Here is a 23,406-nt window from a genome sequence, read left to right as displayed (position 1 = left end):
GCACCGCCTCCAAAACTCACCCTCCAATCCTAACCACCCTGCAGCTCCAGACAATCATGACACACAAAGCCAGTGTTACTCACGTGTGAAGCGGAATAAAAGCAGCCTTCGCATACGTTTTTTTACGTCTTCCTGCTTAAGCCGGGAACACACCTAACGATTAGCTGAAACATTCTAAGACTGAGCTCAACATACAGCGATTGTTTCCTGCGACTGAAGCAGATTTATATACTTACACATGGAATTTGAACACAGACTGTAATCGCAGACTGAACGCAACTGGCTCTGACTGGACGCGATCAGTCATAAGTATCAATTTACATTCATAATCGGCCTTACAATCGTTAAGTGTGTGCGTGGCTTTAGCTCTCTCCAGTGCTGGAAAACTTTTCTAATATTAAAGTGGGTCCTAAATCACTTACCCAGTCATAAACCTTCATTCCAGTGATATTCTTTTGAGCTCTTATGTATTGCCTCATCTCTCTTTCTGCAGTTTTTTCAAATCTCCCTCTCGCTCGTTCTGTCTCCTCGACAATTATACGCCCCCTAATGCTAATTGGTTACACGTTTGTTGTTGGTGTCGGCCTGACTAACTTTCAAACTGTGTTTTTGAAAAATATACGATATATATTTTTTTGTCTGCATGTCATGTGCATTTCAGGCTCAGTAAATAATAGTATTGTAATTTTACAGTAAAATAAAATTATTTTTAATTACTCTATATTTTATTTTACAGTACAATAGTAGTACAATATATTTCTTATTTTGTTGAATATTTTAATTTAATAATAATAAATAAAATCATAATAAGTCATGCTATCATATAAAGTCATTGAATTGGTCCAAAACAGTGGGAATGATATGGAGGCCTGTTTTGCCACTGAATAAAAACAAAAAACAAAAACTGCATAACTGCGAGTTTATCTCGCAATTCTGACTTTTCTTAACTTTTTTTCTCAGAATTGAGATATAAACTAAAAATTACAAGTTATAAAGTTAGAATTGCAAGATAATGTATAAATGTGAGTTTATGTCTCAAAATTGCTACTTTATTTCTCAGAAATCTCTCAATTCAGACTTTATAACTCGCAATTTGCGATTTTGTATGTATGTATATCAGAATTTGAGATGGATCTTGGAAAAAGCAAACCCAAGTATAAATATTCTGAGATTAATTCTGAGATTACTGAAAGAGGTTTGAGTTGGATCTTGGAAAAAGCAAACCCAAGTATAAATACTGAACTTTTTCAGTCCTGTAGTTCAAGTTCAGCCCCACAAGGATTTTGCACTCAAAATATTTTAGATTTTTTTATGCAGATGCACTTCCAAAAAAAATTCACCCCATTCATTCTTGAATGATTATATATACTTTCCTAATATAGCTATTCAAGTCATCTAGTGAAAACCCCTGTATCTTTTCATATCACAATGCCAGCTTTTTTTTTTTTTTTTCCTTGTGTGGCCCTAATTCTCTGGAGACCCAGAGCGGGGCTCACCAGTGTCTGATAACTGTGTCCATATGCCAGCCGACAGTAACACGGGCCTGTGTGCCGTCAGTCAACTGTGGCACATTCAATGAGGACGCAAAAAAAAACAAAAGAGCGTTTGACACAAACCCCTGTCAGCTCATGACGGCACACAGGCGTCTTTCTCTTGTCTCAGAGTAAGTACAAATATAAAGACTGGACACATATTAGCCTAATGTCTGCTGGACAAAGCACTCATTGTGAATAATCCTACAGGAGACATGGGAATGAACCCTGGCTCTACACACACAGACCCCCACCACTGTCCTTTCCATTCGCTTCTGTCTCTCAATTCATGCATTTGGCTCGACTGCTGAAAAACACAATGATCTTTTTTCCAATTCTATTATTTTCTGTTCTTCTATAAAAAAAGTTACTACACATCATTAACAAATTAGTTACATTAGGCATTTAACAAAGTTACTCTCATTCTCAAGGACATGATCTTCGTTCAATGTAAAATGCTGTTAGCAGCTAATTGTATTTCTGTAAGTGTACTGGATGGGTTTGAACATTTTGATTACAGAATAAAAAGACTAAACTTGTTTTTTCTTTGGAAAACATACTAATGCATCATTTACAATAATATATATATATATATATATATATATATATATATATATATATATATATATATATATATATATATATATATATATATACACTATCATTGAAAATGTTTTTGAAAGACATCTCTTCTGCTCAATAAGCATTTATGTGATCAAAAATACAATAAAAACAGTAATATTGTGAAGTATTATTACAATTTAAACTAGATGAGTAAGTCTGTGAACAAACTTTGATTTTGGCTTGAGAAAGCCTAGCCTGAAGTAATTGTAAAAGCTTAAAGTGTGAAATAACTTAGAGAGAGAGAGAGAAAGAGAGAAAGAGAGAGAGTTTAAAAAGCTTGAAGGTTTTAGGTTTGATGCAGTTTTAAAAGCTTGAAGTTGAAATAATTTAAATATGAAGTAGTTTTATGTTTGAATCAGTGCTAAAAGCTCAAAGATTGAAGGTTTTAAGTCTCTCAGACAAATGCTAGGGTACTCAGGGTGGTTGCTAAGGTATTTTAAATAGCCATGTTTTTGGTAAGATTATAAATGTCTTTACGGATTTGATCAACTTAATGCATCCTTGGTGAAAAAAAAAAAAAAAAAAAAAAAAATTACTGACCCCAAACTTTTGAATGGTATTATATAATTATATATATATATATATATATATATATATATATATATATATATATATACACACACACACACACACACACACACACACATAAAACTATAGGGTTTAATATGGATTTGGCGCTATAACAGCCTCAACTCTTCTGGGAAGGCTTTCCACAAGGTTTAGGAGTGTGTTTATGGGAATTTTTGACCATTCTTCTAGAAGCGCATTTGTGAGATCAGGCAGTGATGTTAGACGAGAAGGCCTGGCTCGCAGTCTCAGCTCTAATTCATCCCAAAGGTGTTCTATCGGGTTGAGGTCAGGACTCTGTGCAGGCCAGTCAAGTTCCTCCACACCAAACCCACTCATCCATGTCTTTATGGACCTTGCTTTGTGCACTGGTGCGCAGTCATGTTGAAACAGGAAGGGGCCATCCCCAAACTGTTCCCACAAAGTTGGGAGCATGAAATTGTCCAAAATGTCTTGGTATGCTAAAGCATTAAGAGTTTCTTTCACTAGAACTAAGGGCCCAAGCCCAACCCCTGAAAAACAACTCCACACCATAATCCCCCCTCCACCAAACTTTATACTTGGCACAATGCAGTCAGGCAAGTACCATTCTCCTGGCAACCCGCAAACCCAGACTTGTCCTTCAGACTGCCAGACAGAGAAGCATGATTCGTCACTCCAGAGAACACGTCTCCACTACTCTAGAGTCCAGTGGCAGCGTGCTTTACACCACTGCATCCAACGCTTTGCATTGCACTTGGTGAGCTCTCTGCGCACTGTTCTTGAGCTAATCTGAATTCCATACAAAGTTTGGAGATGACTCTGCAGAAAGTTGGCGACTTCTGCGCATTGTGCGCCTCAGCATGTGCTGACCCAGCTCTGTAATTTTACGGGGCCTACCACTTTGTGGCGGAGTTGCTGTTGTTTCCATTGCTTCCACTTGGTTATGATACCACTAACAGTTGACCGTGGAATATTTAGTAGTGTGGAAATTTCACGAATGGACTTATTCATGCTTGAATTCACTGAGCTCCTGAGAGCAACCCATTCTTTCACAAATGTTTGTAGAAGCAGTCTGCATGCCTAGGTGCTTGATTTTATACACCTGTGGCCATGGAAGTGATTGGAACACCTAAATTCAATGATTTGGAGGGGTGTCCCAATACATCTGGCAAAATAGTGTATATTTATATTGCTGTGGTACTGTAAACCACAGTATAAAACTGTACAAAGTACAAAAACCTACATAATATTTTATATTTTTTAAACATTTTAAATATGAGGGAAGAAAAAAAAAACACTAAACTTTGTTAAGGTATTTATCTGACAAAATTATTTGGCAAAAACACACAAAAAAAAAAAAAAAATTCTGTACATAATTCTTTGTATGACAACCTGGCCAAAACAAAAAAAAAAATCTCAAACAATTTGGTATGTTTAATTGCATTATAACAAATAAAGCAATTGACTCCAAGCACAACTACGCAATATGCTTACAAAATAGTTTTTACATTTTTAATAATATTTAAATAAAGGGTGAAGTTGTCAATTTTCCTAGGACAGACATCACTTTTGGCCACTACTATACACGCACTCCTGGGCAAAAAAAAAAAAAAAAATGGGCCAAGCAAAAAAGGGGAAAACATTTAGTGGACTTTTAATTATCTTAACCATTTTACACACAAATCACTGGTCAGGAAATTAGCAAGAATTGTGCAAATACTGTAGATAAAGTAACGTAGCGGCTTTTTACAGGAAGAGCCAGTGTTGTTCTACTCAATGTTAATGGCTTCAAACAGTTCATGGGTAGTTGAAAAATGTCTCCCAGTTCGTTTGAGTTTAATGTGAGACCAAATATTCACTATAGGGTTCAAATTAGAAATCTGAACAGGCCAAAAGATGAGCCTGATGGACTTGTTCTCAAGACACTTCTTGGTTGTCTTTGCAATTTGGGCAGGAGCATTGTCTTGTTGAAAAATAACATCTGGTCATTCCTTTTTAGATAACAACTTTTCATTTGTGGGAAGCAAGCCATTCTGCAATACTCTCCTGTACTCTAAAGCATTAAATGACTTTTCAAAGTGAAGCAGCTCACCAACAGCAGCAGCTAAAAAGGCTCCTTACACAACGACACCTCTTCCTCCATGCTTCACTGTGGTAGAGATGCAGTTATTATTAAATTTCTCAGCAGATTTTCGAAGACACCGCTCTGGAGCATCACCTTACAACTCGTGTATCATTTGTACACACACAACTTCCCATATTCTGTAAAAACTTCATTCTGCTTTGATGTTTTTCTGAGACGGCAATGGCTTTTTAAGTAGTGCATTTGCTTAAATTTTGCAGTCTATGGTTAAGACAAATAAAAGCTTAGTGTTTAGCCAGTTTTTTTGCCCAGGAGTGTGTGTTTATGTATATATATGCGTGTGTGTGTGCAGTGGCGTAACTTTGTTTTAAAAAGTGGGTGGGACAGGAATGTGTGTGGTGGTGGGGGGTGTATTGTAATTGTATTATTACAATAATAAATACACAAAATTTATGACATAAACCTCATGTTTAATATGATAGTTTCATCCTTACATCTAACATAACACAATATATTGTTAGTCTCGAGAGTATTTACTTTAGTCAATAAATTCATGGATCCACATTTAGTAGTACTAGGTTGTCCTAATGGACTAGTGGTTGAATTTTTGTCAAGCGTGCCAGAGGTTCTGGGGTCTAATCCACCCTCATACAATTTATTTTATTTTTTTCTCATTAAATCCAAAGATGTTCATCAGTGAATGTATATCAAGAGCAGGGACACGTTTATGTGCATTTTGTTTTGTGATTTCCCCAGAATGAACAGAGAGTCTCCGCAACAGCGTTAAGCGATAGACTGTAGCACTCGTCCATGTGAAGAGTGCGCAGTGTGCATGAGCACCAAGAGAGAACACTGTTGCTGGTAACAGTGGCAACGAGCACTCAACATGATTTCAAAAACAACACATCCCAGATCGCCTATTATTTAACACAAAAAAAAAATTAATTGGTAATCAACTAGAGATGTTTCTTTTGTATTAGATACGTCCGTGCCACGAGATGTTTCAAAAAGTGTTGGGGACAATATCGTGTGTGCACTTGTGTATGTAATAACAGAGACTGTGTGTGACAAAAATAACATATTTAAATAAATTAACATAAATAACAACATAATAATCAACATAACGTTCTATATCATTATTAGCTGAATGCATGCAAGAACAAACTGGCAGCACAACAAGCTTTCCAGTCTGCAAATGAGTTGCATGATTTGCGCAATTCTTTTTCATGAATTGGTCACAAATTCATCACAATGAATTTTCATGAATTCATCACAAATTGCCAAATGATTCTAAACTAGATTGGATTACTAACCTGGTCACTGAACTGCAGGTTATTATACTGTATGTCTGACATGTAATGAGTTGCTTATTAAGAGCCACTACTGTTTTATTGTGCCTTTGTGATGGCAATGTAAAAATTTGTAAAATCTGAAATATGTGCCCAATTTGAAACCAAATTAAAATAATAATAATAATAATAATAATAATAATAATAATAATAATGAAAGGGGCCAAAAACAAAATCTTGTAGGAAACACTGACTCCCACAATCCCAAATGTTGCCTCATTTATAAAACACCAACGAGGGCTGCCATAGATCTTCAGTTATATCCCTAGTTATGGCGTTAATTACAATCAAATGAGCAATAATGGTGGATGGGGCTGTCAGAGCTGTGAGACAGCACATGAGCCAAAAATGCAATAAGACACTAAGCTGCTACAGACACCGACCGAGACATGCTTGACACCAGCGATACACTGACACCAAGCACTGTTCCAATGGTGTACTGATGTGTAGGATTATCTGGAGGATTTTGGTTGGGTTTCGCTCAGGTGTCTTTGTGCCTGAAGGATAATCTGTTCAGGCATCGGCAAAACCTCCATTGCACAGCTATGCAGCTTTACCTGTTTTACTCTTAACACCTGCTTAATCACGCTCACAATGAGTCGGAGACAGATTACATCTACAGAACAACTACATGTTCTGCTGCTCAGTCTCTGGATATTTTCATGTAGTGCAAGAAATTACCTGAAATTTCCTTTCCCTATGTATAGATAAAACGTTATCAAAATTATTCCAGTTCGCACAGATCCGTGGTCACAACTAATTTTTCTGTATTATGTGGACCAGACAAGTAATTTGGCAATATCACTTTTTAAAAAAAAGACCAAGCTTCTGCGCACATACACACTCAAACATGCAAACCTATAGACTAAACACGTAAATGAATGGCAAGAATGCATTAAAGATATTCGGTTTTCAGTAGGAAAGGTGTCATTTAAGCAGCCCCTAAAGTAATAATTAACAATTTTTACAACGGAAGTGATTCAATCAAAAACCAACTTTAGCTCGATAAGAATTTTCCTATTGCCACTGTGAAGCTGCTTTGAAACAATATGTATTGTGGAAAGCGCTACATAAATGAAGATGACTTGACTTGAAATTACATGAATATTCCAGGTTCAATACAAGTTATGCTCAATAGACAGCATTTGTGGCATGTTGATTACCACCAATAATTTTGACACACCCCATGTTTTCTTTTGTTTTTCTTTCTTTATTTTAATAATATTTTTTATAGTCAGTTTATGCATTCACGGCGACATGACATAAAACTTGTATGAAATATGGTTAAAGTGTACTGCTGCATGTACGGACAAGCATTCATGGTAAAGTAAAATTCAATGTAATTTCTATTAAAACTTGTATGTCATGTATTTAAACACCTTAATGATGAAACGGCAATTTTATTTACTTTAAATGTAATACTGAAAAACACACATAACTTTACATGTGCTTTAGTATGTTAGTCAACACATCAAAATCAAAAGTGTACTTCTTTAAAGCACGACAAAATGATATGACATAATGATTTAATATGTGCTTTAAAGTAAAACTTATAATTTGACATTAGTACAAAGTGTACTTTTTAAAAGTGTTCGAAGTGTGTTCAGAAACAGTCGTGTAAGTGACTCTTTAAGAGTACTTAATTGACCTTTAATTTTATTAATATTATATTATCTGAAAGTCCAGTTTTCTAAAAATATACTTTTGAGATTTAAAGTACACTACAAGTGCGCATTTAATACAATCAAGTGCACTTCTTTTTCACAAGAGGTGTCTTCATATTTTGTTTCAAGTGTCTCAAGAGACAATGCCTTTGTTACAAATAGACATAGAATGAAACAGCTAAATATTCCATTGTAGTTGTAAAACTGGAAATAACTTTACACAGAAAAGGTTAAGCATTTCACACTTAACACAAACTGTTTGCTTTACATCATACGGCTCTATAATCTTTTTTAAAGAAAATGAGGGGCTAATGGACATTAATTTTGTCATTGAGCATAACTTGTCCCAAACCCAGAATATTACATTTTTTTAGTAATCGTCAGTAATCGGCTTTACTTTTGTTTTGTGTTTGTTTATTTTGTGATTATTAAAGTATTTGAACGTTCACTGGTTCCCGCCTCCTTCCCTGAGCTACTAACTGCGTTACACAAATCTTCATATGTAATTGCGGTCCAACTATTAACTACGACTTTTCCCTCAATAAACTCCTAATTACTGCTTATTAATAGTTATTAAGGTAGTTGTTAAGCTTAGGTATTGGGAAGGATTAAGGGATGTAGAATATGGTCATGCAGAATAAGACATTAATATGTGCTTTATAAGTACTAATAAACAGCCAATATCCAAGTAATATGCATGCTAATAAGCAGCTAGTTAATAGTGAGAATTGGACCCTAAACTTTACTGTAATTGAATATTAACTTCTATTGTCTGAAATATGGTTAAAGTGTACTGCTGCATGTACGGACAAGCATTCATGGTAAAGTAAAATTCAATGTAATTTCTATTAAAACTTGTATGTCATGTATTTAAATACCTGTAATTTCACAATGTAATGATGAAACAGCAATTTTATTTACTTTAAATGTAATAGTGAAAAACACACATAACTTTACATGTGCTTTAGTATGTTAGTCAACACATCAAAAACAAAAGTGTACTTCTTTAAAGCATGACAAAATGATATGACATAATGATTTAATATGTGCTTTAAAGTAAAACTTATAATTTGACATAATTAGTACAAAGTGTACTTTTTAAAAGTGTTCGTAAGTGTGTTCAGAAACAGTCGTGTAAGTGACTCTTTAAGAGTACTTAATTAGCCTTTAATTTTATTAATATTATATTATCTGAAAGTCCAGTTTTCTAAAAATATACTTTTGAGATTTAAAGTACACTACAAGTGCACATTCAATACAATCAAGTGCACTTCTTTTTCACAAGAGGTGTCTTCATATTTTGTCTCAAGTGTCTCAAGAGACAATGCCCTTGTTACAAATAGACATAGAATGAAACAGCTAAATATTCCATTGTCATAAAGATTCTATCATGGCTGGTATGCCATAATATTTATGGTTTACATATGTTCTCAATTCACTTGCTATTGGCAGGTGTGCCAAAAACCTTTAACTTTGGACCCTGATGGCATCTGACTCAAGACCGGTTTAGAAACTTTGACGGTTGCATGTTAAATGGTCTGTCAAATTCGATTAAACTCAAAGAAAATAACCCCTGGGAATGCTCTCGCTGCTCTTTAGAATGATACAGATTCCTCGGCAGCGGCATAAAGGCATTGCTCTCCTGGAATGTGTATTCTTTGGAGGAGCCACTTGGAGCAAATTTGACTCTTTTCTCTTCTCCTCTTGTCACCCACCTTCTTGCTGGTGACGTGGTGAATGGAATGCATGGCCGTCTATTGCGTTGCAAAGATCAGACGCATGCCAGACCCTTACAGACAACAGACAATAAGCATCACGCTAAAGTTGTCCTTCAGTAAAGCCCGAGCAATGCATCACACGAGACGGGGTGACGCTGCTGTGAATCAGGGGCAGGCCCATGCTGATGTGGCCCACCTCCCCGGGCCCCTGATCGACTCCAAAACAAATGCGACCACACGCATTCCCCCCCTCATTGATGAATGAAATGGCCCTGGTAGAGGAGCGCTGAAAACAATACATCCACATAACTGAGAGAGAGACAAAAACTCAGTGAGAGGGAGGAGTCTGTCACAGACTCTGTCAACATGTCTAGAAGGGGGCGGTGCCTCTCTCAGCCCTGCCCTTTCACGGGTGAACACACCTACAACACAGTGGGTGGAGTTTGGATAGAGACTCTTACACACACCCATTTTCCAAAGCAATCAGCTCATACAGATGCTTTCTGTCAAATATAACAGGGACTTTGTGGCCATAAAAAAACTTTCAGAATTTCTAACAGAATGTGAAAAGACAAGAGTTAAAGCTGCTAAACACCAAAATACAGTTAGACCATGGTTGTAATGACAGTCAGCATCATTTGTGTTAACTTATTCATAATATAATACTAAACTTAACCTATTCATATCCAGAGAGCAGAATATCATTGAGACTTGGTGATGGTTTCTTATAAAGCTTTGTTACATAAATAAAGCTCTGACCCAACCAACATTTTAGGCCCAGTATGTTTGTCCAAGGGTCCCATGTTGGCCTGAATTGAATTGGCCTCAAGTAGGTATGAGGCCTAAATGGGTATGAGACCTAAATGAGTTTGTCTATGGGTTCCACGTCAGCCCTATGAACACATGGATGAACCTAATGTAGGGCCCATACCTCAAGCTCATATCGTGCCTACATTGGCCCCACCATGGCAGCTGTAAAATCACATTTGCATTTCTGCATATTCAAATTAATGTGTTATTACTGTTTGAGGGAACCAATGAGAACCAGTGGTGTTTATCACTGATGTCAAAACTGACACACCACTTTTAATACATATGGTCTACTTTTCTGATACATTTATGTCTTTTAGAGCTTGTCAGTCACTGTATGTTTTCACTGCACCCTTGTGAAAAAGAAGAACAATTAATTGTACTGAATGTGCACTTGTACTGTATCAAATCTTAAAAGTATATTTAAAAAACACATTCATTATATAACAATATATAACACTTTAGTTTAGGGTCCAATCCTCACTATTAACTAGTTGCTTATTAACATGCATATTACTAGAATATTGTCTGTTTAGTAGTACTTATAAAGCACATACTAATGTCTTATTCTGCATAACAATATTCTACATCCCTTAATCCTTCCCAATACCTAAACTTAACAACTACCTTACTAACTATTAACAACCAGTAATTAGGAGTTTATTGAGGCAAAAGTCATAGTTAATAGTTAGAATTGAGAACTGAACCGTAATCTCCGGGCCATTGAATTATTAGAAATATAATGCACACCTGACATGGTAGGCGGCTGTTACACCTCAGGTGTGCACTATTTTTCTAATACCACACCTCAAGACATTTTTCAGGTTTTTGTCCTTAAAACGCTCTTGTGTGTAAGACTAATTTCTTAAGCATCTCATCGCAAGTCTCCATTGTTAAATTCAAATTGTCATTTTAGAGTTAGTAACAAAGTCTTGAGCCATTGATTTGCAGACTCTCAACAGTGTTCGGCAGCAGAGTTTCTGCTAATAGCGAAGCTGTAAGTTTAAATGCTTCAAAATCATCCATGTTACCAAGTCGATATAGTGAAATGTAATGTAGCTTTTAATAAGCAAATCTATTTTATTGATAAAGTCACAGGGCAGCGCTGAAAACAAGTTTCTGAGCATGTGTATGTTTCAGTCTCCGAGTTTGTGTCTGTAATGTATGTGTGTGGGAGAGAGAGCGGGAGAAACAAAGCATAAAACATAATTTTAACAAAACATAACATAAATTTCATTTTGTTCATGGCTTTTGGAAATAAAATAACTGAAATCATTTGGCAAAGTGATATAGAAGTGTAACGTGGTCAAAACCTGCCCGAAACTACTTTAGCTGCAATTAATATGCAATCAAGCATCCAACATTATTTTAAAATGCATTATTTCCATAATAAGTACTCTTTTTAAAAGTATGCTAAAGTGTACTACTTTTCACAAGGGTATAGAAGAGAGCAGTATGAACATTTTACTAAACATATGATTTCTCTTCTTGTCTTGTCTATGCCTTGTCTTCTACAGAAGAAAGAGTTTGGAATGTCATAAAGGTGAGGAAATTATGTGAAATATTTCAAGCAAATAATATATATTTTTTAATATAAGTTAAAGTTTTGAGTGGATACTGTGAGAACTGTTATTGCAGCCAGATCTGAAGCTCGAGCACAGATTTACAGGTTTTTTTTTTACCCTTTATGGAAAGACACCGTCAGACAGCAGGTGTCAAAACTATAAACTAACTTTTTTTGAGGTACGTAATTCTTATTTTCTGTTTTTCTTTTGAAATGCTCTTTGAAGTGCGTAACGTGTGTTTATTGTTTTTACTTTGCCCAGAGCGTCCCTCCTGCCATTATTCTCATGAACAAAAGGAAATGAGCAGCTCCATATCCTGCAGACAGAGCCATCGCTTTCAACTGCTTATTGGAAAGGGGGTGCGGAGACGAGGGAAAACACTGGAAAATACCTCTCAGAGGGCAACGGAGCACTCAGACATAACATCCACATCGAACAATCATGGCCAAGCGCTACATAAACTACTAAAAATGTAAAGGTAAGCAAAAGGAATGGCTTCAATAAGAATTCAAACTCCTCTTAGGAAAACTCAATAAAAAAAATAAATAAAAAAATACAGGTTTGAAATGTCATGAGGGTGAGTAAATTATATCAAAATTTCATTTTTGGGTGAACTATCCCTTAAAGTATGAGCAATAGTAAAAGTGACTCTTGCCTTAGCAAACAACACAAATGAAGAACCAGCAAACAGCTTTTCGGCCAGTAGTTTAGGTCACTATCTGTAAACTGACAGAGATATGAGGGCCGTGTGCATAGCAATCTCCCATCCTCCCCTGCTAAAGGGTTACAGATGTCTTCCCAGAAGGGGATGTCTGTTGACGGTCAGCAACACTGCGTACAAGAGCCACTGAAGAGCTACAAACCTGCTTCTTTATTTAAACGTCGTAAAACACTTTGGCATCGAGCTCAGAGGAGCAGCGCTGTACACAAAGCAGTCTCTGTCAAAACACTTTCAGCCTATATCTGGCATTTAATGCAAACTAAAATGCATCTGGATGATCAACTGATCTGTGCAGAAGAGCCTTGTTAAGTTAGTAACTTTCTTAGCTCTTTTGCCAGGTGCGCATTAACGAAATCAAAGCCCTGAGTGCAGAAATACACTCTGCTTGAGAAGACCGTCAACGGAGAGAATCAGTCATCTAAAGGGGCTCTTTGTTTTCAAATGTTTAAAGTGATGGCATCATGGCATAAGTTACATTTCAGCATCACAAAAAAAAGGTAAATAAATCTCTTCACCGTGAATGTGTGGTCACATTAGCTAAATTTTGTCTATTGTCAATAGTGTAGAATATGAAGTATGAAGCACTGCTAGTGCTTTCAAACCGAGCAGCTTTCAGTTGGTCAATGCGTCGAACCTGCGTGACCAACTTGAACCTGCAGTGAAATCTGCTTGGGGAAATCATTTGCTCTCACATGAAATTCCCAACTGCATGGATTTCTATTGAAAATGACTGGATTTTGCCTGAGAAAATTCGTCGAAAAATGGTAAATTGTGTTCTTGCACCTTCAAATGACGGTTCTATTAAATTTGAACATTATTACTCACACAACTAACTATAAACATGTCAACAGTTTACTTTAACTTGCTCAGCTAGATTTTTGTAGACACTAACATCCACAATAGTGTCCCTTGTGACAATGCTGAGAATGTCAAATATATTGAGTGCATTGCATTATGAATTGCATTACGCGTTTTGGAATAGAATGACACATAAAATAAAGCTTGTTCGGCAAGAAAACGTGGTTTGATTTTCGCATGTGATTTGCCTGTTCAGACCAAATGCAAAATAAACGGCAGATGGGCTGAATGAAAATGCAATCTCACTCTCTGACAGTAGGTGGCGCTTATAGAAAAGCAGACATACAGAGGGCAGCACTGCACAAATTTCCATTTCTGACGGCCTGTTCACACCAAGACAAATATTTTGTGTGACAAACATTTTACTTTGAATGAATGCCACCAGTTCACACAGAAACAAACATTTGCATGCCATTAATGTGACCGTTTTTTTTTTTTTTTTTAAATATGTGTTATAATTTATTTTCCACTGCAAATAAAACAGGCCAACCAATAAGCTTTGCACTTTTGGTCACATGCCCATGGCCACTGCTGTTGAATACAATTTTGACTTGGTTGCGCTCACAGACTATTTTGCTAAGCTGCAGCGAATAGCAGAGAAAGAATTCGAAACCTATTCTCTTGACTCTGTACTCTTGTAACTGGTGTTGTTTCATAAAATAGCGAATAAAAAAATCTTACCAACTGTTTGACTTCCAGTGTTTTGCTTGATGGGGTAATTCTGCTTTTCTATAAGCGCCATCTACTGCCAGAGTGTGAATTTGCATTTTCAGTCAGTTTGTTATTTTTTACACATTTGTCTGAACAGAAAGACTGCATATGGAATTTTCATACCAAACTTTCGAATTGGTCTGATCAGGCCTTCACACCTTGTCCACTAAAAAAATCTGCCGTGAGCATTTGTGACGGTCTAAATAGATGCTTTAACAGCCGTTCATTCAAATTAAGTTTCAGACCAAACATTAGCCTTGGTGTGAACAGGCCTTCAGAATGTGCAGAAACACACAGGAGACTGTGTACTATCTTTTTAAACAGTCCGTAAAGATCATGCTTCAAACAAAGGCAGAAGAACACAGTCTAGTCCTGAGGACCATAAATAACAGATGCTTTTAACGTATTGGATATGTGTGAGCCCAGAAGCCGTCACCTCTGAAAGCCCCCCATCAGCTGCCGTGTGTGAAGCGCAGCTCTAGTGTTATTGTAGACGTCAATGAGCTTACTGAGCACTTCATAACACTGGCCTTTGTCTGAAAACACCACAATACCACTGACTGTTTCAATGGAGCACCATGTGTTTTAGTTACAAAGTACAAATAAAACACATTTTAATATAGAGCATAGTATGCGTAACTAGTTTTTATTACATTTGCTGAATAAAATGTGAGTGCTGCATGTTGCTAGGTGTTTAGAGTGATTTCCAGTTGCTAGGTGGTTGCTAAGGTGGATATTTGTATGTTGCTGTGTGGTTACTAAGGTGGTTACTTGCTAGTCCCAGTCAACTTTTCTGAAAAAGAAGTACAATTTAGCAAACACTTGACTTTAGAGTACTTATTACGGAAAAGACATACTTTAAAAGAATGTACTTACACATGTTAAATGCAATTAAATGAAAATGAATTATAGTTATATTACACAAATTAAGCTGAACTTTAGAGTGTTTTTACCAATTTAAGTAGGACACTTTATATCTTTATATTTAATTTCATAATTCTGTCTTTGAGATATGGTTAAAGTATACTGCTGAATGTACTGACCAGCATTTATAGTAAATGAAAATATACTTTACTGTAATTTCTATTGAAACTTGTATGTCATGTATTTAAATATACCTGTAATTACACATTTCTAATGAGGAAGTTAAATTTATGTAATAAATGTTATATCTAATAACACACTACAGTTAAAATAAAAAAAATAAAAATAAATAAATAAAATGAGTGTACTATTTGAAGCACGACAAAAGACTATTAAAACATAATTATTTAAAATGTATTTTAAAGTAAATCTTTCAATTTGACATTATTACAAACATTATTTTTAAAAGTGTACTTAAGTGTGTTAAGAAAAATAGGGTTACACTTTATTTTAAGGTGTCTGTTACACTGTAATTATACTGAGTATACATAGGGTTTGGTTTGGTTTAGGGTTAGTTACATGTAATTATGCATAATTCATAGTTATTACTATAGTAAGTACATGTAACATATGTGACAATGACACTAAAATAAAGTGTTACCAAAAATAGTACTCTTTAAGTACACTTTAGCGGCCTTTAATTTCATTGATATTATATCTGCCATTACAGTTTTTTTAAAATATACTTTTAAGATTTGAAGTACATTATAAGTGTACATTCAATACAGTTAAGTGCACTTCTTTTTCACAAGGGAAAATTGCCCATCTTCAAGTCTTCAAGATATTCTGGATGAAAACTGTAAGTTTGATCACTCAGATAAGAAACTTTGTGATGTATCATTCAGCTCGTAGCGACATCCCAAATCCTAAGTATCAGCAATATTAATAGAGTACTACTTATAATGATTATTTGGCTAGTATCTGGCCAGTAAAGATCATATTCTTTATTCTGATGTCCATATGCTGAAAATGTACCTTAAATCTAGATTCGTCTGAGTGAACTGACATTTTATTGCAGTAAGAGGTTCATTTGTTTACATCAGACAAGTTTGTAAAGTCTCTTTTACCTTCATTTATTTCTACCAGTTCTGCCCATCTCTACAAAGACACTGGTGTTCAGCACTCCCCACACACCATTTCCTTCAAGTTTAATTGCTTTTATACAGTTTATATCGGCGAGTCACGCAAGGCCCTGAAGTGTTTCAGGAAAAAAATCATGGCTACAAAGAGACTTTTGTCTTTTGATGGCAGCTATCGGCGGAGAAGAAAGGGCCAGCCAGATGCGGCCTAGCCAACCAGCATCGGACGACTAGATCTTCATGCCTTTCCAATTCACGCGCTGGACAGGAAGTCCCTCCAGCCTCAAGTGCAGAGCCTCCCGTGCCACGAGAGTCCAACATCTCCTCTCAACCTCCATAGCAGACAGAGAAAGATCCTGACTGGCATCCGTCTCAACAAACACATCTGTTATGTCTGCAGCGCAGATAGGAGCAGGCCTGGGATTCCATTAAAGGCTGCTTTATGCCACTGCGGCCCAAAAGCCATTGTTTTGTCGCTCACCCCTGCCAAGATAGAAACACTGTCTTGACATTCCTTCAGCGTCAGCCCACGAAAAAGGGGGATACATTTAACGGTGTCTTTGGTAAACATTTCCAGCAGACTGGACCCAAACCTAACTCTGCTAACAGTGTCTTAAAAGTGTAATGCTACCGAATAAAAGTTGAGATTCAGACGTTACCTCTCCTTGACACAGCACATCTGGACTTCAATAACAGTTGAGCAGGATTTTGTTTAATAAACCTCCAGTTGCTACAGCAGAATTGTTTAGTTTATAGAATGAGTTGGATCGAGCGAAATGTTCCTCTCTCTAATTTCACTGTTACACATCACACCCACAACTGCTCTGAGTTTATTTACCGCAATATCAGCGTCATCACTGCCAGCCAGATTGCGGCCAAATCAAAGACTTAATAATTACCTCAAAATGTTAATAAAGTCCATCTGTGTTGTTCTGTGTTACCTGCCATTTTCATTTATATGGGTGAATCTTACAAAACCTCCATCATTAATGACATTGCGTCTCAGAGCGACAGACGAAATGCAATAAATGCTGTCATGTTCTCTTGTGTTAGTAAGCTAATGTTTAGTGTTTGGGAACACAATCGTTTAAAACGCTTCTGGAAGGCAATTAAACGAAACCATTCTGATGGCAGACTTTGGCTCAGGCGTTTCAGAACCACCAAACCAACATCTGAGATGCTGTGATGCGACTCTTCTGCTGGTATGTCCAGTTATCCAATCACATCCTCTGTTGAGGCAAAGTCACCCGAGTTATTTGTTGCTAATTGAGGGATTTGTTCGGTAAATGTGTTTCCATCGTAGTTTATGTCTTCTTATTGGATAAAAAAAATAAAAAATTATCATAAATAATTTATGCACATCTTTGTGTTTCCATCCAGCAGTGTTTTATGCAATATCTCAAAATGTGCATAAAGTCCAGTGAGATTTTTTTTTTTTTTTTTTTGCACTGGGACATTATTTTCATGAAAACAACAAATTTTTCCCCCAAAATTCTCATCACTGTAATGTGAAAAATATCTTATTTAAACTGTTAAATTTATACATCATGGTAGTTTTTATTGCACAGAAACAAAACAAAACCAGTCTAAACATTGTAGAATAATGGGAATTACAAAAATGGATGAGAATGGATAAGAAAGGAATTTACTGTAAATAGAATTTGAGATAAATGTGTGCAATTGTCATGAAAATCATGTCACAGTGTAAAAAACTAAATGGTAAAAAATATTACTGGTAAGTAATCCTATAATAGGCTTTGTTTTCCATATTTTCTATATTTTGTTTCTATAATTTCTTCTCTTTGGTTTGGGGTGATATGTGATGCAGGCAGTGTTTTGACATTCATGTATCTCATGAATCGAGGCAAAGAAAGCAATTATTATAGAAATATGTGAGCTGGCAGCAATAAAAACTTATTCTTCAACATAATGGAGAATAAGGGCCACCAAAAAGCCTGAAGGGAAGACATTTTCATGCTTTACATGGCATCAAATGGAAGCATAATTACAGACTGCCTTTGCATGAAGAATGAACTCTAAACACTAAAGTCTTTCACCTCACTTCACTTTAGATCAAAGCTGCTATGGTGTATTTGTGTCAGAGCAATAACAATAAAAATTAAACCACCAGCCGAAAGGTTCTTGGAGGGTGATCCTTTATTTTCTTCCTATGTAATGAAGTTGGGCAAAGAAATGCAGGTTTGCAAATGATTGATTAATAAGAGAGAAGCTAACAAGCAGTTAAATGGATAGTTCACCCAAAAATGAAAATTCTGTCATAATTTACTCATCCTCAGGTTGTTCCAAACCTGTATGAATTTCTCTGTTCTCTTGGACACAGAAGAATATATGGTGAAGAATTTTGGAAACCAAACAGTTGATGGACCCCATTGAAAAAAAAAAAATACTATGGAAGTCAATGTGGCCCATCAACTGTTTGATTACCAACATTCTTCGAAATATCTTCTTCTGTGTTTCACAGAAGAGAGAAATTTAAACAGATTTGGAACAACTTGATGGTGAGTAAATAATTTTCATTGTTGGATGAACTATCCCTTTATCAGTTCTAGTATTTGCACACTTAATTTTTTCCAGTAATTTTGAATCACTATATGTATACTGTGATCATGATGTAAATCATTTTGAATTAAATTTGTTTTTATTTTTTGTTTGATTGTTGCTCATACTCAAAAGTTCAACAGTATCTCATGAGAAAACGTATTTTACAAACTATCAATTTTGTATGAATTTGTACAATACGATTCATTCGAACAAAGAAAAAAATAAGACTGTAAGTGGCACTTAAGCAGATCGTATGAAAAAGAGCATATGAGATTGTACGTATTTCATACAAATTAGCCACCAATTCAGGAAAACGTACAATAGTTACAAGATTTTGCTGCAAAAATGTGCTTCTCTTTGCTATCAGTCAACTCAATCATTTCTGCACTGAGACATTTAAGCTGTAGCGTCTTGAATTGCAAGTCGTAACAAAGATATTCAGAAAGATGTTTAAGCAGAAAGAGGGGGGTCGTGTGACGCTGGAAAGAGATACGTGTGCCCTAATAGTGGGGGTGAATGAGAACGAACAGCTGCAACAATCCAAAGACGAAAAAGACAAGTTGTATCAGTCTCTCAAAGCAGCCACTTCACTGACAACAATATCCACTTCCTGAGCCTCAACAAACTATTGTATTTTCTTCTGCGTATTGACTTCAAAAGACAAACAGATATCTGTGAAGTTGGCAGGAAGAGATTTATTCACATTCAGAGGTTCAGAGGTGCGCAGGGTTATCATTACTGACAGGTTGGCTTTGCTTTTTCTGACTGTTTAATTGCAGGGCGGTGTGAAGCTCAAGTCTGCTGCTTTGTTGGTGGCGGAGGTGTCTGTCCGCTGAATGTGTGGCAAGCCCTGGCACGCTTTCTGATCATTTTCACACAGAGAGTTTCGGGTAAAAGATGGAAGGAAACTTAGACTAGAACTCTGCAGTCAGATTGTCCTAGTAAAGTATTTCCACATATAAATTTAGTGCGGTTGATAAGCTGATCAATGAACGTGGAAATTCATATACAGAGCATTTATTTACACTCCCAGTCAAAAGTTTTGAATAATTAAAATGTGTTAATGCTTTTGAAAGAATCTCTTGTGCTCTTCAAGGCTTCATTTATTTGGTCAAAAATACACTAAAAAAACAGTAATATTGTGAAATATTATTACAATGTAAAATAGCTGCTTTCTTTTTGAATTTATCTTAGACTGTAATTTATTCCTGTGATCAAAGTTGAATTTTCAGCATCATTACTCCAGTCTTCAATGTCACATGATCCTTCAGAAATCATGCTGAACATGCTGATTTGTTGCTAGTTCAAAAGAACAGCATTTATTTGAAATAGACATCTTTTATAACATTTCAATGTATCCTTGCTGAACAAAAGTATCAATGTCTTTTTTTTAAATCTTTTTCTAATCTTTAAACTTTGAATGTATCATGGTTTCCAAAAAAATATGAAGCAGCACAACTGTTTTCAACATTGATAATAATCAGAAATGTTTCTTGAAAAGCAAATCTGAAGATTTCTGAAGAATCATATGACACTGAAGACTGGAGTAATGATGATGAAAATTCAGCATTGATCACAGAAATAAATTACATTTTAACATATATTCACATAGAAAACAGTTCTTTTCATTTGTAATAATATTTCACAGTATTACTGTTTTTACTGTATTTTTGATCAAATAAATGCAGCCTTGGTGAGCAGAAGAGACTTCTTTCAAAAACATTAACAAATCTTAATTATTCCAAACTTTTGGCCGGTAGTGTATATTTATTCATCAACTGGTAGACTGTAATCCAAAAATGGTTTGCAGGGTTATATACAACAAGGAAAACTGCTAAATGCAAATAATAAAGTATCAACCATATAATCAGGCATAGTATAGCTAAAGAATATATACAAAATAAATAAGCTAACTTTTAAATCATTTGCTGTTGACATCAGTGTGTCCAATCAAACTCCACAGTATTTTGGTGCAAATAGATCTGTCACTTGGTAATACAGTTAATACTTATGCAATGTTTAACCCAGTGTTTGTTTCATATATTAGGGTGGCAAATGTGCTGTTATTTATGCATTTACAAAATTTTCCTCTTCATACTATTTTGGGCCTACATAGTTAATACATTTCATTTTGTTTACTTTTGTCTCGCGATGCTTCCCCACATGGTTTCCAGTATAAAATCTGGGCCAAGCAATTTAGAAGCACTGATTTGACAGCCATGTTTTTCCCCAAACAGGACAAACTACCACACAGAGAACAGCCAAAGACTTATTAGTTGGAAGAGAGAGGTGGGTAACTAATTGTTTTTCCATGTAGGTGAGAATTGATGGAGCAAATAAGATTTAGACACATTAAAGCGATTTAATCTAAACATGTTTGTCATCTGAACACAATCAGCGAGGTGAGGGAAGTGATCCCTGGGGGGGCGAGACTGAGTTAATCTCAGTTAGCGAACCCACAGTCGATGTCCCACCGAGTCGATCACAACCCTGGTGACTAATCATCCCTACTGAATCAGATAAGAACAGTGTCCCCAGGGCCACAGAAGAATAGCTGTCTCATTCCTGAAGAGACACAAGTCAAAACACACATTTACATTGAGACACACTGAGATATGCTAAACACATTCTTATCAAGGTGAGAAAGAGCCTTGATCATAGGCTTGTTGTGTGAAACATGTGTTGCACATGACAGTAAGCAGGACCGGGTGTTTTTGTCTTTCTGATCCACGCCCAGATACTGTTTTGTGTGTTTCCGGCCCACACCTTCTGCATTAATCTGTTCATAGGTCAAAACGAAAGCTAAACGTGACTGCAGAGATTTCACTAGTGTGAATGCACTGATTCAGATCAGAAACCAGTTTAGAGATCCCAACCTCTTGTGGACATCTTGCCATTAAAAAAACACTGTGATTATGTTTCTAGATGAATCATCATCAGCAAATAATGTAAATAAAGTGAAATAAAGCAAATTTTTTAACTTCATGTTCCCTTTTATTTATTTAGTCAGCATATAAATAAATAAGTAATTTTATAAATAAACCAAGTAAATAAAGTACTAAATTAAGATAACGAGAAAGTAATTAGTCTGTATTGGTATATTACCGTAACTGATTTATGGTCAGTTAATGTAACTGTGTGCTGGAATGTCGTGAGCTATGAATAATTAATATAGCACTTACTTGAGAAAGTACTTCTGTCCGTTGGGGGTGTAGGCCATCTCCCAGCCCGGGGGTAAAGGCAGCTCCTCGGCCACATCGAACGACTGGTGTCGGATATGAGAGTGATGACGAGCGGGGTTCGGGGCGCCCAGCGCGCCCGCGGGCAGCTGCAGGGACGCCGGGGACGAATGCGAGCGGACGTGCTGCGCCTGGAGCCGCGGCGGGTGACTGCCGGAATCCGTGCTGGACTGCCGAGAGTGAGAGCCCGAGTCAGGCTCCTTAAAAAACGACTCGGGCAAATGTTTGTTCCTCCAGGAGCTGGGCTTTGGGTTCATGACGGAGTTGAAAAGAGCCTCCAGATCCGTGTCAAGGTCTTTGGCGACATGGATCACCTGCTGGCCCGGTAACGGCTGGAGAGGGTTACTGCTCATTTTGTAAAACAATAACAAACAAACCTTAGTCAAAATATTCGATTAAAAATGGCCTATGGAACTCCTGAAAACTGTAGGAACTTCTTTGGTTAGGCCTATTTGTGCTTTCTTTGGTAAATGTAGTTTCGGCCGACTTAAAAAGCTTTTTAAAGTCTTTAAAAAGTTGTCATAAAGCTAAAAAAGTATATGTCATGATGTCCCGCATTGAGAGTATTCAGTAATATTCCTCCTGCGCTCCGTAACTTTCCTGCGTCCGCTGACGGAGTTTCTGTCCCGATGGAAAGTTTGTAAACTCAAGCTTTTCTCTCTCGCTCTCTGTGCGGCTCTTGTGTCAGCTCATGAATATTCAATGACTCTTGAACTCATGAATATTTAATTAACCAGTAACATACAGTTTCGTCCATGAAAGCAACAACAGACTATCTATGGATTATCCAGAATTTATAGCAACTTTTTAAAATTTTATTGTTTCGGCAGTGATAGCCTACTCTAAACCAACTTTTCTTTGAACAAAAAAATGAAGAAAAATCTGATACAATTATCTAAACATTTTACTGTAATCCATTAAATTAGTTTAAAATGTGCTGTTGTATTGTTAAATTAAAAATTAATATATTTATTAATATTATATGTTAAATATTAACAATATGTTTTTTATTCAATTCTAAACACGCTGGAAATGAATAATACATTTATAACAAATTTGGCATATTATGCATTAATTGTCAACTTGTTATTTCTGTGCAATTTAAAATATTACAAAACACAAAACAAGAGTGAAGTGATAATAAAGCTCAATTAAAATAAAATAAAATATTAATATTAGATTATTGGTATTAAAGGGTTAGTTCACCCAAAAATGAAAATAATGCCATTTATTACTCACCCTTATGTCGTTCTACACATGTAAGACCTTCATTCATCTTCCGAACACAAATTAAGATATTGTTGATGAAATCCGATGGCTCAGTGAGGCCTCCATTGAGAGCAAAGCCATTCAAACTCTCAAGGTCCATAAAGATACTAAAAACATATTTGAAACAGTTCATGTGAGTTCAGTGGTTC

General features: G+C 36.1%; 1 protein-coding gene across 2 annotated transcripts in view; it reads right to left on the bottom strand.

The window, feature by feature from the left end:
• The window catches only part of wwtr1 (WW domain containing transcription regulator 1), a 56,822-nt gene extending 34,149 nt beyond the window's left edge, over window positions 1-22,673 (bottom strand). Inside the window, exon 1 of one of the 2 annotated variants that reach the window (XM_048168930.1) lies at window positions 21,932-22,673. In XM_048168930.1, the coding sequence (XP_048024887.1) occupies window positions 21,932-22,341 (410 nt within the window). In that variant the 5' untranslated portion in view covers window positions 22,342-22,673. The remainder of the gene's footprint in view (window positions 1-21,931) is intronic. The other variant, XM_048168925.1, reaches the window with a different exon arrangement.
• Window positions 22,674-23,406: the final 733 nt, after the last annotated feature.

Source organism: Megalobrama amblycephala, linkage group LG2 (assembly GCF_018812025.1).
Source record: "Megalobrama amblycephala isolate DHTTF-2021 linkage group LG2, ASM1881202v1, whole genome shotgun sequence".
NCBI classification, from domain to species: Eukaryota; Metazoa; Chordata; class Actinopteri; order Cypriniformes; family Xenocyprididae; genus Megalobrama; species Megalobrama amblycephala.
This window is presented reverse-complemented; position numbering and strand designations above follow the sequence as displayed.